The sequence below is a fragment of the Colletotrichum siamense genome (assembly GCF_013390195.1).
Source record: "Colletotrichum siamense strain Cg363 chromosome Unknown KSG_Cg363_contig16, whole genome shotgun sequence".
Taxonomy (NCBI): Eukaryota; Fungi; Ascomycota; class Sordariomycetes; order Glomerellales; family Glomerellaceae; genus Colletotrichum; species Colletotrichum siamense.
In genome coordinates, this window is record NW_023501029.1 from 386,732 (window position 1) to 402,638 (window position 15,907).

The following is a 15,907-nucleotide window of genomic DNA, read 5'->3' on the forward strand; positions in this document are numbered from 1 at the left end:
TAAAAGAAAGTCCTTTTCTCAGCATGCTCACTATTCTCAACAAATGACGGCGCTCCTCGTTTTGTTCAGCTGATACTTTCTTCACTCGGCAAACTTCTCTGAATGTCGACTTTCGCCGTGCTGAACGCTACACCAGAGCAATACGGAATCCCGTCCTTGGTTTCTCAGGATCAGCTTCTCTCACATCTGCATAAAGTCTGGGCCAACCATGGGATTGCTCCCAGTATTCGAAGCGAAAGTATTGCTTGAACTGTCGCAAAAACCAGAGTGATCTGCATGATGCTCACCGGAAATTCTAAGCCTTGTTCATAAACAGTATTGGTAAAACTTTGTGGTTCAACCCCCGGAACTCTGTTGAAGGACAGGCATTCGCATGGTTCCTGTTCTGTTTGGTGATTCCAACCCTCGCCTTCAACTTTGACCTTCTCAAGGTCATGAGAATGGGGGACTGTCTGCCTCAAATCGGTTACTGAGAGGCAGCTTGGGAAATACATCCAATCACTCCGTCTCTTCTGCATCGCGTCCCGATAGCTGCTTGCCCGTGGAACCCATCTCTGGCAAGTCGGAAGTTCAGTTTCTTATAACCCAATTACTCGAAGAAAAGTAAACACTCACCGATTTGGAAATGCCCACCACTTTCGACCGACCAAATTTCTTTCGTTCCCGAAAACTCGAACCTTCTCTTACTCTGCTTCGGATTGCTCCCCGTCCACACCAATCATCGTCAGGCACCGCCAGGCAGCCTTCTTTGTCAAAGGTTTGCCATTCTCAAGACCTACTGAGGATGGTGAAAACGGCTATCCCGTCTTTGCCGCCCAGCAGCCACAATTCGTAGCGAACCACTGTTGCACCCTCTGCTTAGAGGACACATCTGATCTGCAGTCATCGCGGCGGCATGTCCGGTAGCCAAGTCACCGCGGAAGGTAGCTGAAACAATCAAACTTATCTCATGGATCTGGCCGGGTGAAATCACCACCCAGACGCTCACCTTAACCCCGCAAATGCGATTTGCCACCTGCGATCTAGATGGTCTCAATACTCGCTCTCTCTCGCAGATGGAAGCATTCTCCAAATTCCAAGATGAATGATTTCGACTCTCAAATCAGAAAGCGGGAAGATTGTTCCCTGCAACGGTTGCAAGGTCGCGAAGATTAGACGGGAGTGGGGGAAAAAGCCAACCCCATCTTTCTTATCCGGCCTCACTTCGCCTCACCATCTAACGCAGTCCGTATGTATCCTTTCTTTTCGTTCTCAAAAGTCGCCACTGAAATTTTCCACCAATTTTCAAATAGGCTCCGCCGCAGGCCGTCCTTGGGCACACCAAACACATGACTGACCCCTGCGAGAGATAAAGACAACATGACGGTTGATGCGACGATCAATTTTTAGCGGCTGTCTCAGAGCGCTGTCCTGGGAATGCCTTGATTTTATACTCACCTTGCGGCCTTGAGGATCAACCAAGTCTTTGAGGTTTTGAGATTGCCCAGGGGCGACCTAGAAAACTTCAGCTTGCGTGCCAGGAAAGTGGACTGAATACTTCGAACCGTGTACAAGCGGCAGCTAGACTTCAACCCTGTTTATGGGGAGCGTGTTGAGGTGTTTCCATTCGCCACATGCGGTCGTGTCAGAGACCCCTTTCAATATCGCACCATCCGCTTGGTGACTGTAAAAACGACCAGCACTCCTTGAAGGCTTGTTTGATACAGTCAGGCTGGGGCATTGAGCTCAAAGTTCTTCAAAGTTTTCTTTGAGATGCCGACCAGTGTCTTATTTACACAACCACAGCGCGACTGCAAATATTGCGGCTTGAACTAAGAGTATGTGTAGCGAACATACTTTGCAGCCTACAGGCCGATGTGACCGACCGTCTTTTTCGCAGAACCATCTAGCGCCTACAAAGCTCGTCGATTGCTTCGCAATATATCAATTGTTCCGCGTTTCCATGGGGTACGGCGAGGACTCTGAGTACAGACTATTGGATCGTCATTACCACTTGGCTGTCAGCGGCGCGAGACCTACCGTGCCACCCACTTCGACGAGCCAAGTACAAGCCATTAGAACCAGTCACAGGGAAAATGCTGCTTAGACAGACGGGTGGGCTAGCTTACACCCGTGGCCTATAGTTTCCAGAAGAAAACACCGAACAGATCCAAGTGCTGTACCACGAACGGATTCTGGTCGTGTGTTGCAATCCATGGATCTTTGTTCTCGGCATTCCTCGCCCAGCGGGTGTCAAAAGAGACCTGCAGATGTTTGAGTTATTTGCTCAATCAACCAGGCTTAAGCCTTTCCTTAATCACTTTATGGTCTTGCTCCCGTAATGCGCTTGATCAACGTCAGTGCTTGTCGACAGACTTGAACAGACATCGCACCAGGACTATGCAGCATAGCAGCTGGACAGATTCGCCTCAGCCAAGTACACATACCTTGAGCACGTCGTTCGGTAGCGTTCAAGGAATGACAAGCACCTCGGCATCTCCGTGTGGACGTTGAAGTGGATGTTCTACTATGCCATGTCCCAGCCTGTATCAAGCTTCTTACCTGGCTTCCTGGAAGACCACTGACCCAGGAAACCACAGGGCGGTTCACAAAGCCCCATGTTGAGTCATTGAGTCAAAGAAGAGTCAAGTGACTCCGGAAGATTAGATTTGCCCAAAGCATGGGTAGTTGCTGTCCAAAGCCAATGAGCGGCCCACAATTTCCACGAAGTTCGGCGACATAACCGCACATAACGAACAGCAAATCGCAGGATTTATAAAAGAGAAAAAGACTGCTAGTAAGAGGGATAATAACTGTAACGAGCACATCAGGTTGATCCACATCTCCTTTGCCGCGCGGATCACAGTCAAAAGCAAGCCATACGATTGTCCAAAAGATGTCCGTCAACCCACAGATCCGTACTGGTACTTCTTCCAGTGCATAGCTAATTCCAACCTCCTTTTGATGTTTTGTTGATCCAGGCACATGCAGTGCGGTGAGGTAATTATGTCGGGGGCCACCGGCAAATCGTGCACGTCCGTGATGAGCCGTATGAGCGATTGCCCACGTGCTGCCCCCCCTGCGGCAGAGAACTCGTTGAAGCGGACTGACCTTATGATGAGCCTCATATGATTGATTCCGCATCCCAAAAAAGCTTTCATACTGCTGTGCTGAGCCAAGAGCGTTCGGAAGACTGTTCTCGGGCCCCCAGGGCGACATTCTGCACCCGCCCTCAAACCCCTATCCCAGGAACCCAGACTTCTGGTCAATCTGTGCGCAGCAATTCAAAGCCATGACTGTCAGCTGTGACTCATCTTTCTCCGATATCTACAGGGTGTGCACAAAGTAGTGACGCGGACCGACGCAACGCATACTGCTACTAGCGATTCTGGGCGGCTCAGTACTCCTCTGAAAGCCCTCTGACGATGCAGAGACTGAGAAACATGATGTGCATGACTATAGGCTATAAGGAGCTTCTTGGGTTGGCTCTCTTCTAATTTGCAAACGGCATTGCGGCTTATTTTGACAAGACAGGCGTCAGGACCATCGCGAAGATTCCCTCAAGAACACGCATCACCAGGACAACAACTGATACTCATCATCTTCATGTCGGTGTAGTCAGCACGCAAAGACCATGCCTGCATCCCCCACAGCTAGGGTGGATGTTACTTGTCACATCTCTATGATGCCTATGATGCCCATCAATACGGCCGGCATGATCCAGGTAGGTCATGCCGAGAAGGAACAGACGAGGGATGCCGGGTTGCTTGTTGCCAACGGAAGATGACCTCTCGTGAGACAGACGCATGTCGAAATGCTGACCCATGTCATCACGTTCGATGATATCGAAGTACCGTTATCCCTGAGACTGTTTATCTCCCCGTCCCGGGTGATGCAACAGTCCAGTCATCTTTTGGAGTCTTCCGATCTCTTGACCGACAGTCGTAGAGATTGTTTGTCGCTCAAAGTATCCAATGCTCTGTCAAAGCCATTTCCGAGACATTGCTTGGGGCCCAGGAATACGGCCGCCGTTGTTTCCTCTCGCAATAGACATGCACTCAATCTAAGAAAATATGCTGGGTTGCCTGCAGGATATGTGTGCTCGATGGCCTTGCAAAGAGAAACTTACGGGGTGCTGGTTGCCCTGAAGCTGAGTTCTAAGCCGCACATAGATCTTTACTTGCTTATGATATCGCGATCAGACTCAGGCTCAAGAAGAGCCATTTCAAATCATTGGAATCGTGGTCTCGAAAGTCCATACCCTGAAAGAAACGCTCTGCAGTGAAAGATTTCTCATTTCGATTTCCGCGTCTGGCATGTTTTTTGTCACACTGCCCGATGGAATTTGAGAGCGAAATGGCTCGACGACACTTTGACTCTGTCCAAATAGACCGTCCCAGCCATTAGGTATTTCGAACCGCATGTGTCTCGGCCCTTTTGAGTTGGAAGGGCCCCTGATGGGGAGGAAATGATGCTCTGACATGAAAAGTTGACAGACATGTCATTTTGGACTTCTTGGGTGCAAAACGTGGGTTAGCTCTTGTCCACGCCATTCACAGCATAACGGTGCACCAGCTCATCAGTCTCTTTTGGGAGCGCAGCCTTCAAGCCTTGGTAATAGGCCTACTCTCTTGGTGTTCAGGCTCAAGATCCCGTACGATACCCGCACCGAACATGATCAGGGTTACGATGGAGCTGCGCCGTATTGCTGAAGCTAGCAGCCTGGGCTGTCGCAGGGAAAATGGGTGGTCACACCATCGGCTCAGTGACTTAGTGGGAACTTGTCGCAGGACACGGCTCTGCCCGGCTCGCGTCTGGCCAAGTCGCAGTGAGACAGTCCCGCAGATGATAGGCATTCAACCAGATTGCTAGCTTTTTGGGGATCAAGTTGATTCTCTCGCTGACTCCCCTGAGAATGTTTGTTTCCCTCCAAGCCGAAGAAATCAAGACTCGAAGCGCCAAATTGAAGCGTTCAAACTGCGAAGGAAAAGTTTGAAGAGAAGAAGGATTGAACCGTTCGATGAGAGGAGCCTCTGGGAGTACTAGACCAAAGAAATCGTCTACCGCGCTGCCCAGTGATCAAGCCAAGCCGATCGCGTTTGTTCAGGGACCCGAAAGGCATACTTTTGGAGTGCCATGCCGGTTCGAGACGTTGGAATGACGGACCAAGTTCAGTGAGATGGGATTTAGTCTCTGCTTCTGGAATCCCCCTCTCGACCTGGGACGTCATCTTCTACGCTTGCTAGCTCGCCCTTGCAGACAGCAAGAATGCCAGGGCCGAGCTTGAACGCAAGCATGTGGCCATGTCAGATATATCAGCTGAGCAAAAGCTGCAACGGTAGCATTGGTTCGGCAAATACCCGGGGGTCTAAGCGGCGCAGGCTAACGCTAGCCCCCCTACTCACGTAGGGGGCGAAAAGATGGGGTTTCTACGTAAAAAAAGGGGTTTCTACCTAGATTACTAAAAATAGCATTTTTTAGTATTAACCTACTAAATCAATAACTTTTTATAATATAATTTTTAGCTTTAACTATATTATATAGTAATAAAAGTAGTATTATTATATTACTTTTAAATAAGGCTATCTAGCTATATATATAATATCTATATATCTTATATAAGTATTAATAAACTATAGAAGATAACTATATTATTATTTTCTATATTATTAATAATATATTTCTATTTCTTTACTATTTATATTAATAGAAGTATTATTAGAAGGTTACCCTCTATAGTATTATTAATATAGAAATATATTAAACCTTTTTATAAAGTAAAGTAAAGTATTTATTACTTTACTATTAACGCTAATATAACTAATAAAGCTAACGCTAGTAATAGTAGTAACTTAAACTTATTAGTATTAATAATATTATTATTATTACTAAAGTTATAAACTAAATTAACGCTTAATATAATACTATTACTATTTTCTTTAATAAAGTTATTAATATTATTAAAAACCTTTAAGTTACTATTATTAAAATAATACTTTCTTAAAGTTAGTAACTTTTTAATATTAAAGTAGCTAAGAAGCTTTCTAAAGTATTTAATAATATTAAATACTTCTTTTAATAGTAGTATAAGGTTAAGATTAATTTACTATTTAAAAAGCTTAAGTAGCTTAACTTATTATAAGTCTTTTTTATTAAAGGGGATAAAGTTATTAAATTTATTAGTATAGTATAATTATAATATAAAGTTTAACTTCTTTATATATTTATTAATTAGTTAATACTTATTAATATTATACTCTATTTTTAACTCCTTTTCTTATTACTAAGCCTCTTTTTTTATAGTAATATATTACTATTTAAGCTCTTTCTATAATATTTCCTCTACTTACTTCTTATAGTACTCTTTAATCTCTATAAATTTTAAGCTTATAATAAATAAGTAAGCTAGTTTAATATTTTACTAGGTTTACTACTTTATTATTATATCTCTATATACTTATTTTAGTTAATAATATACTTCTAACTTCTTTTAAAATATAGATTACTCTTATTAATTATAGCTTTAATTACTTTATAACCCCTCTAAATAAAAAAGCTCTATTTAGTAGTATAATATTACTTACTTATATTTATTTATAATATAACCCTCTTAAACTTATCTTTATCTAATAAATAATAGAGGAGGTAGCTAGGTATATTAACTTAAGCTAACTATATATATTTAACTAATTAAAAGAGGATTATATTATCTCTAATTAGCTAGATACTTAATTTTTTAAACTTTACTATAATATTAGCCTAAATAAACGCTATATCTATTATCTACTAAAGCTTATTAATAAAGGCTTTATATATAAAAATAAAGTTACTACTTTATATAGACTCTTATAATACTATTTAATAAGCTTTCTTAAATAGCTAGAAAACTTTTATATCTATAAGTTAAAATAGATATATAATATAAAAGGGAAAAAACCTAATAATAATATTAAAGTTAATATAGTATTTTATAAGATCTATATTAATATACTTAGAGAAGTTATTTAAAAAGAGTAAATAATATAGCTTTATATTAAATTCTTCTTAGAGGATATCTCTATATAACTTAATATAGACTTTTAGTATAACGCTATATATTTTAAGCTAATTAGAGTAACCTCTATAAGCGTTAATACTAAATTATAACTTTATAATATATTTAAGTTATTAAAACTTCGCTAAGTACTTAAATAAATATATATTAAAATACTTAATATAATCTATTATAATCTCTTAGTTAGAGAAAGTAGTAAGAAACTATATAAAGTAAATATTTTTATTAATATTATAATTAGCCTAAATAGTAATTAGCTATATCTTAAAAATAAAATAAGCTAAAATAATATCTCTAATAGTTTTATTAATACTAATAAGAATATATAACTCTCTATTAGCTAAATTAATAACTTCTTATAGTCTACTTTACTTCTATTATTCTTAGAGTAAAATAATATATATATAGCTATTAAAGTAGCTAATATAGTAGTTAAACTTATTAGTATTCTATATCTTAGAAAGCTTAAAATTATATTTTTAAGTTATAATATTATACTAATTAAAGAACTTTTAGATTAGTATTAAATTAAATTTAGTACTTTTTTAGTAAACTTTAATAGGTTTAATCTTTAATCCTTTCTAAAACTTTAAGTAATTAGCTATTTAAAATACTATAAAGTAGTTTAATATAAAGCTTATACTTTAAATAACTTAGAGTAAGTTAGCTATCTCTTTATAGATTATTAAAGTTATTAAGAAGCTAATAGTATTAAGCTATATTATAAATACTAATAAAGCTATATTTTTAACCTCTATTACTACTTTTAGCTAGCTACTCTCTTAGAGTAGTATAGAGAGGTTATAACTAACTTCTAAAGCTATTAGATACTTCTTTACTACTATATAAGATATTTTATAATCTTTAGTAATAACTTAGATTAATAATATTATAAATAGAGGTTTATTAGAGTAGTTAAAGTAAAAAGCTTAATATTATATAATATATAATATTTATATAATTTATTTAGTAAATATTAAATTAGTATTACTTTAGTAAAGTATCTTAGTAATAAAGATTAAAAAAAGTAATTAAAAAAATATAGTTTTAGGTTATAGTACAGTTTTAAAAAGGATATTTTTTAGTAATAAAACGAGAAAAACGTAACTTTTATATAATTAGCTAGAAACCCCCTTTTTTAGGTGGAAACCCTATTTTTTCGCCTCCTACGTAAGTAGGAGGTGTTTTGCGCTTGATGTGGCTGACTAACGCCCCTAGGTAGAGGACAGAATGGGTCAGAGAAGAGGCACCCTGCTGTTGAGAGTGCCGAGTAAACACAACCTTCGGCCCTGCCATTCGATGCCAGATCAACGACTCTCATTCTGCCAGCCAGACAAACAATGGTGTTCTTACGCGTCCGCCATTATTTATGCAACCTGCAACCTTATTCTTCTCAGTCCCGTGAAGTATCATGCGGTCGACCCAGGTCTCTGCAGCAGATTAATTGTTTCTCAAAAGGTCGTGGTCGTCTTTTTCGAAGTGGTCCGTCGGGATCACAACCCAGAGGACTGCGAGAGGTTTACGGACGTATGGTGTGCCAAGAGCTCTCGATGTTGGCGACGCAGCTGTCACTTGGCAGATTTCGAGCATCGTCCGCACCATTGTTTTGGAAGTAATAATATTGTAAGCTTGGATATTCGTGTCTGAAGTTCCACACCTACAGCCGGTGTTGCCATGAGAACGCCACCATTCGAGAAATATTTCAGTGCCTCGACAATTGGCGCACAGCAGACAACTTTGGGAAGTAACAACATTTGGGGATGGTATAGAATTTGGTGATAAGGGGACATGACGGCATTGATGGAATATTTTCCTACGGAATGGTTGATGCATCGGCTTCGTCGATGGTATGGTGACTGGTAGCAAGGGAATCTTGGTGTGCACGAATTGCACCGTTCCGTGAGGTTGTTGGGGATGGAGGGGGCGGGGCACGGGAGGCTACCCGCTGTATCCACAGAGGGTACCTCCCGATTTTAGCGCTAGAATTGGTAGGTACCCCTTGTAAGCCCAGCGGCAGTGCAGTGGATACCTCCCGGTTTTTAGCGCTGAAATCGGGAGTCATCTCGTGGTAGGTACGTAGCCAGAGAGGTGCCTCGGTGAATTGCAGAGTCGGCATTGCGAATGTGACGCGCAGTGCATCGGAATATTACAGGAAGCATCATCGCGACGGCTGAAGGAGTGTTGTGAGCCAAGGGGGTGTGTGCAAGGCTGGTGTGCTTGAAAATGATTGTTTGCTGCGAAGTTCTCGGCAAAGAGTGCACAGGGTTTGCAAGCTGCCTCCAAAAGATGACGGGAGACTGCCCACTGTGTCGGAATATCCAGCCGCAGCAGCAACCCGAAAGCTTGGGTCTCGATCCCTCCGAAAGGCAATGGCTGGGGCCAGCGAGAGTTCTGACCATGTGCCATGGTTCGCCGACCGCGCGCAAGACGGTTCCTCGGAGGGTTTCGAGACTTGGGCTGCCGTCGTAGTGGCAGGGGGGTTCGCGGGAGAGGGGACTAAAATGATTCTACCAAAGTCAAGGCCAACAGTGGACGACGAGGAACCCAAATGTCAAAACCAAGGCACTGTTGCAAGCATCGATCAAAGATGAACTAAAAGGGCTTTTGAGGGGGCTGGACGGTGTGATCGGGTTTGCCGACAGTTTCGAGCGCTTCAAAAGACGTCCACGTCCAGTGGATGAGGTTGACTCGTCCGCCCCGCGAAGCTCCAGTACATTGTGATTTTGGCCATCGTGCCTGCCGATGCTGCACCTGTCCCCCCCTCCCCCACCTTCCTTCCTGTTGATCTTGGGTTGAGGACCTACCTGCGTGTGTCACCATTCCCCTCTTTGTGCCTTCCCAGAAACTCTTTTTGCGTGCAGCCCACTCGGCCCCGTTCGATGCGCTCCTACTTTGGGCCCATGCTTGCGGCTTGACAGGTAAGTGACATGGCAGGCGCCTTGCGCATGTACCTGCCTCTCCATCGAATTCCAACTTCCACCGGGGCGAACCTCAGCGTCGTCCGAGTCCCGCTCATCCCGTCAAATCTTCCACATTGTTCCCTCTTCTTTCCGTGCGAAACAGCTACATCGGCCCCGTCACTCCGGGAGGCACAAGTGCAGATGCTTGCCATGTTTGCTGCACCCCCCGCCGCGACTTTTCCCCTTTGTTGCCACTGTCTCATGCCATCAACAAGTAGCCTTGATCAAGGTACCTTTCCTTTGTTTCATTTGCTTCTTCTGTCTCCTACTGACAACTAACACTCGCGACATCGGAACATCCATCATGCAGGCATCTTATCAACTCGAATCAATACTCCCGACAATCCCTCTTCCACGAACACAGGATGAGACCCGATCTCCCTTGCAAGCGCATCGACACCTTGATCCGATTCAATCGGAAATCCGAGATGACACCTTCCAACATCACCCTCCCGCGAAAACCGACCGAGAACTAGTTCCCTCTCTCCCGAGCATCGACGAACCCAGCCAACCCACCCGACAAACCCTCCTGGCCCCCGATGAGCCAAACTAGGTTGAGAGCTGCCGCCTCCCCACAAAGATCATCAGGGATCCGAATCAATTCCCTCAGCAAAGCGTTCCATCACTCCCGACGTCTCGCGTCTCCACCTTCGACAACTCCCCTTCGTTGTGTCACGATAGCGGGGCGAGAACCCAGTTCTTCTGACTGAAGGCATCAATCATTTGGGTCGTACACTCGACGAAACCCATATCTCCCATACAAATTTGCGTTGTGGATCGATGTGCTCTCGTCAGGAAACCACCACCACTTGATTATGATAACAGACGAACGGTGGCCAGTGCATGTGCGACAACCTGTGGAGACGAGATTTTCCATTCGTTGCCGTTACCTTGCGCCCTCGAGACCGATCTTTGGGCTAAGGAAACCTTCCTTGGTTTGCCTCTGGATCTCTTCTGTAGCAACAGCCGCATTTGCAGTATGGTCCAAGTATGGAGGCTCTACCCGAAATCACCAAATAAGCTTACTAGATCTCCAAACCTAGGATTCAGGTGAATCCCACTCAGCAACTCTTTGAGTAGACATGGACACCATCAAGCAATGTCTGCAGATTAACCACCGTGTTCCGTGCTGCTCGTCTCCACCTCGGCCTCCAGTCTCTTGTTCTCCCGCTTGTACTGAACGTAAGCAAGCGTGAGGGCGGCGATCGCATAGAGAAACGCCATCCCCGCCGCGCCCCAGTTGCCGCCGATAACCGCAGGTTGATCGACCGTCTTAAAAGCGAACAGGGGTCTGTAGGCGCCTTGTCAGTAGTGTGTGTACTCACGCCGCATGAATGAGAGAACGGGAGCCACCTACACCACGGCTATAGTCGTCCAACTGCATACGTTCAGCCCGGCGCTTGCAAACGATCTGGTCAAGGGGTCCCCGGAGCTATTTTTCCCATTACGATCAGCTCGTACCGCTTCGTCCACTTCAGAGGTGCTCACAGTGTGTCTTGTGTCCATGACCAAAACATGGTGTTGGCAGCGAATGCCCAGTTTGTGTTGTAGTACAGGAACCATCTGAAGGCTTTGTTTTGGGGGAAGACGGGCGTGGTGGCCAGTAGAATGCAGACTATGCCCGTGACCACACCACCGACCACCAACATTGGCCAGCGACGGCCCTTCAACCAAGTGTCACCTGCAAGAACACGGATGAGTCGCGAGATCTAGGAGGGTGACTTATGTTGAACCTACTGGACCAGGCAAATACGAGCGTAAGGATCACGGTCACGCCTCCGAGAGGAGTGGTGTAGTTGTCTGCTTCAGTCAGGTACTTGACTTGAGATTTTCTCCTGCAGAAAATAGCTTACTTATCTGTGGGACTGTATAGGAGCCTGGTTTGATGGTGTTCCAGGCCTTGAACCAGAAAGCCATGGAGTCGGAGGGCATATGAGCGACGGAGTTGCAACTAGGAAGGAGATTCGGTTAGCCATGCAACCCTTCCTTTGGTTGTCGTGCCAAGCAAGGGAAACCTGAAACTTACACGGAAATCAGCCACAAAAGGAAAATATCCGGGGTCGTGACACAGCGCTTGGCTTGGGCCCAGGTAAAGGCTCCCTGTTTGACGCGGCCTTCCTTTGGGTTGCGGTCTCGAGCGAGCTCTATCTCCTGTCAAAGACGCTCGTCAGCATCTTCTTAAAAGGTAGACTTAGAAGTAAAGGGGATGTGTGAAAGAATCCCTGGCTTACGGCTTCGCTGAAGACAATGCTTGGCTGCTGTCTCGCCGGGACATCCGGGTAGAAGAAGAATTGCGGGATGATGATTCCGACGGAAATGACAGTGTCAATAATAAAAAGCTGAGCCCCGAGTTAGCATCCATTCTGAGCTGTGTCCGTCTTGTCTACGATAGTGCTAACCCATCTCCAGCCTGAGAGGCCGTGAACACCATTCAGTCCCGTGTATGCCGCCGCTTGGAGGTACGAGCTAAACATGGGGCCGATTGATGTGGCACAGTTCATGATTGCGATTCTCTAGCCTCGGTGTCAGTTCAGACCGCCGCCTGCCGTCACACTGGCAGTTCGACGTACGCGGGATAGTTCTCGTTTCTGATACCATGCACCGCATAGGTAGATGACTATGTAGCAGGTCAGACCTACTGCCACGTCCATGGCCAAAGGCTTTACTTACTTGAGGACCAATGACCACTTGCCCCAGTCAGCAGTGTTGAAAATATGTTGCCGTCGATTGAGGAGTGGGACTCACGTTTCAAAAAGACCCAACAAGAATCTCATGACGTACATTTGCAGCGGAGTACGCATGAAGGCTTGACCCAGAGTGCTGCTCATTATTAGAGCCTGCCGGGTTGTAGTGGAATACTCTTACCATATGGTCCATCCTGTTTCCATGAGCCTGGTTTAACACCGCCGGATCAATACTGGGCAGATGGCAAAATCTGTTGAGGGCATACCTACGGGATGAAGTATCTCGGCGTCGAACGAGTCAGGGCAATGCTCACGGGCCACAATCCTATGATCTTCGAAATGTCAGTCACTTCGTTCCTTGAAAATGTTTCCTCCCAATGGATCTGCTCCTACGTTCGCAACACTGTACGCGGTGTTGGCGTAATTGAGTTCCTGTTTCTTATCAGAGCAGTGATCATCTCGACTTCATGCGTGTGAGATGTTCGTACATTCCCGTAAAGTGACATTTCCTCTTTCATTCCAGACACAAATGCCGTGTTCAAGTTGGATCTAGACGGTTCGTCAATCATCAGTCAATAATTGGGAGAAAAGGGCGGATGGTTCACCTTACCTATCGATATACTTGATGAATGTTCCAAGACATCCAAAGGTCATTAGAGTGATGTCCATCTGCAAAGTCAGCAAGCCTATCAGGGGTAAAAGCAAAGTCTAGAGTCAAATAACTTCAGAATACCTTGAAAATCAGCCTTCTCTCGTCGGGCGTCTTGTCCCATGCATCCCAGAAGAAATGCCGCCACGTCGTTTTCCGCTCTTCCTCGATGGCGGGAACTATACGAGTTGTCAACTCGCTGGTCTTTGAAGGCACATTGTCTTTTAGCGACACGGGCGCCATTGCAGCAGATCTTTATTTCAAATGAAAACCTTGCACAGTAAGAGTATGAAGCTGTCCTGAACAGGAAAACCTCTACAATGAGTTCCTGGCATTTAACGTCCATCAGAGCCTCCGTATTTCGGCGTCGCTTGCTTTCGAAGAATCAAGCCATGTCACGGAAAATGCCCGTCTCGCACTCTCGCACTCATGAGCCGAATATGCGAGCTAACAAGTCGGGGAATAAAACGGGTCCTGCGAGGGTGACGTCTAATCAGACGCCAGAATACTTCCGTGATACTTCCGTGGATGGCAAAATGAGAAGCCATGTCACAACTCGGCCGGAGAATTGCGTCACCGGCGGTGCATGACTTCTGAGTGGCCAGGGTAAGAACTTAGCCGGTCGGAATTCCATCGGGCCCTGCTTATCTCTGCGACGTCGTATGTTCTGGCAATGATGCCATGAGGAATGCAATGTCGTTCTATCCCGTCGGCTTGTGATGGATCGAAGCTGCGTTAGTATTGTGCAGCCTGTCTCTCCGTTGAGGCAAAAGGCAAGATGAAAGGTCAGATCTAATCTTCGCTGGAAGTGATTAAGTCTCGTTGTCCTGAATTTCGCTAACATCACGGCAACTTCTGTCTCTGTCTCTCTCTTTGCTCTTGCCGGAGTCCGTGATTGCAAGATTTGAACATGCCTACGACAGCCCCCGACGCGACCGGCCCAGAGCTTCCGGGCACGGAAGACAGGGTGGAGATCTTCAGCATTCCCGGAAGCCGCACAGTACACGGCCAGGATTTTCCTCTTGGGATTCGGGTCAAGAAAGGGCAGTCGTTCATTGACATTGATGACGCCATCTCCCACTTGAAGGCTTTGGCGGACAAGAACGTCTTCAACAAACTCCTCACAAACCGTTGGTTTCCCCAGTGCTCGAGTCAATCATACATATGAGCTGATAACCACAGACGGCGCGATTCTCTTCCGCGGCTTTCCCTTGAAAGACGCGGGCGACTTTTCAAAGTTCGTGCACGCCTTCGGCCTGCCCAACCTTCACCGGGAAATCGGACTCTCTGGGAAGCGAACCACTATCTCAGAGACGGTCAAGACGGCCAACGAAGAGCCCCCAACCGTCCGGTTCTATTTCCACAATGAGTATGGCCGGTCTGCGAATTTCCCGGGTGTGCTGTTCTTCTTCTCAGAGAAGGCCCCTCAAGAAGGTATGTATCAACCTACTACACACAGCATACCGCTTCTCGAGATCTAACAAGGTTACTAGGCGGCCAGACCCCATTGTTGTCTTCACTGGAGTTGTATGACATACTTGAGAAAGAGTTGCCAGACTTTATCAGAGACTTGGAGAAAAAAGGTGAAAATAGAACACCCAAGGGCATTCCATGACTTGGCGCGGCTGATACTCTCCTCCAGGTGTCATCGGGCGTCAATATTACCCATCAAAAGATGACCCTGACTGGAAGAGAGTCGGCTGGAACTGGAAGGCAAGTCGCACCTGTTCGGACGTGATCTACAGCTGAACAACTCACACAAATTCATAGGATTCATATGGTCAGGAAATCAAAGAGGGCGACACGCTCGAGGTCCAACGCGCCAAAGTCGAAAGGTTCCTCGCCGACCGTCTCCATGTCGAGGGCGAGTGGCAACGCGACGGCTCGCTCATCGTTCTCTCAAGGGTGCCCGCCATCCGCAGGGTCGCCTCGACGAGAAAGCTCACCTTCTTCAACGGCCTGGCGGGCGTTTTTGGCCGCATGCGCGACCAGAAGGCTCTCGATCCGCCGCATCGCGGGCCCGACGGGCGCTATCACCTGCCGACGACGTACGGAGACGACAGCGAGATTCCACGGGAGTCTCTGGACCGACTGCTCAAGATTGGCGACGAGATTCAGTTTTTGGTTCCGTGGGAAGAAGGCGATGTCGCGCTGCTGGATAACTACACGGTTCAGGTAGCGTTCCACAAGACTGATGTTTGTTTGGTCGGGTTCAATCGGCTGACAACTGAGAGCAGCACGCGCGTTCGCCGTGGGTTGGCGAGAGATCGCTCCTCATCAGCCTCTGGGACGGACACGAGAAGTTCGCGCCGCTGTAAGGGCAACGGCCGAGTACTGAAACGGCCTTTCTATCGACAGTCCCCCAAAACGCGTCCCGTCCAGTTGAATCTCCTTGGTTCGGCTTCAAACAGAGATGGTAAGCGAACCTCCCTCTCTGGTCGAACGGGAACACATTCCTCGTCCGTAAAGCTTCTCGTCAAAGACTGGGGAGGCCGTGTAGCTGTAGTGATAGATTTAGGTGCACTACCTCAGCGCTTTTTTCTCTCTGCTTCGGCTGACCGTCTTCGATCTCCAGTCCCCT

At 45.8% G+C, this 15,907-nt stretch overlaps 2 protein-coding genes across 2 annotated transcripts; one reads left to right on the top strand and one right to left on the bottom strand.

Moving 5' to 3' along the window:
- Positions 1-11,103: 11,103 nt before the first annotated feature.
- Positions 11,104-13,569, bottom strand: CGCS363_v015102 (Pantothenate transporter liz1; the record flags this gene model as incomplete). Its single annotated transcript, XM_036646951.1, has 16 exons — positions 11,104-11,284; positions 11,482-11,674; positions 11,731-11,793; positions 11,847-11,944; positions 12,020-12,144; positions 12,225-12,332; positions 12,393-12,506; positions 12,564-12,610; positions 12,664-12,680; positions 12,739-12,813; positions 12,859-12,885; positions 12,948-13,009; positions 13,071-13,109; positions 13,166-13,226; positions 13,288-13,346; positions 13,411-13,569. 16 exons carry the CDS (start codon positions 13,567-13,569, stop codon positions 11,104-11,106), a joined length of 1,428 nt encoding a protein of 475 aa, XP_036487829.1.
- A 667-nt stretch (positions 13,570-14,236) lies between these two features.
- Positions 14,237-15,644, top strand: CGCS363_v015103 (Clavaminate synthase-like protein; the record flags this gene model as incomplete). The annotated part of the gene is made up of 6 exons (XM_036646952.1): positions 14,237-14,456; positions 14,509-14,760; positions 14,820-14,909; positions 14,969-15,021; positions 15,097-15,501; positions 15,564-15,644. 6 exons carry the CDS (start codon positions 14,237-14,239, stop codon positions 15,642-15,644), a joined length of 1,101 nt encoding a protein of 366 aa, XP_036487840.1.
- Between the last annotated feature and the right edge of the window lie 263 nt (positions 15,645-15,907).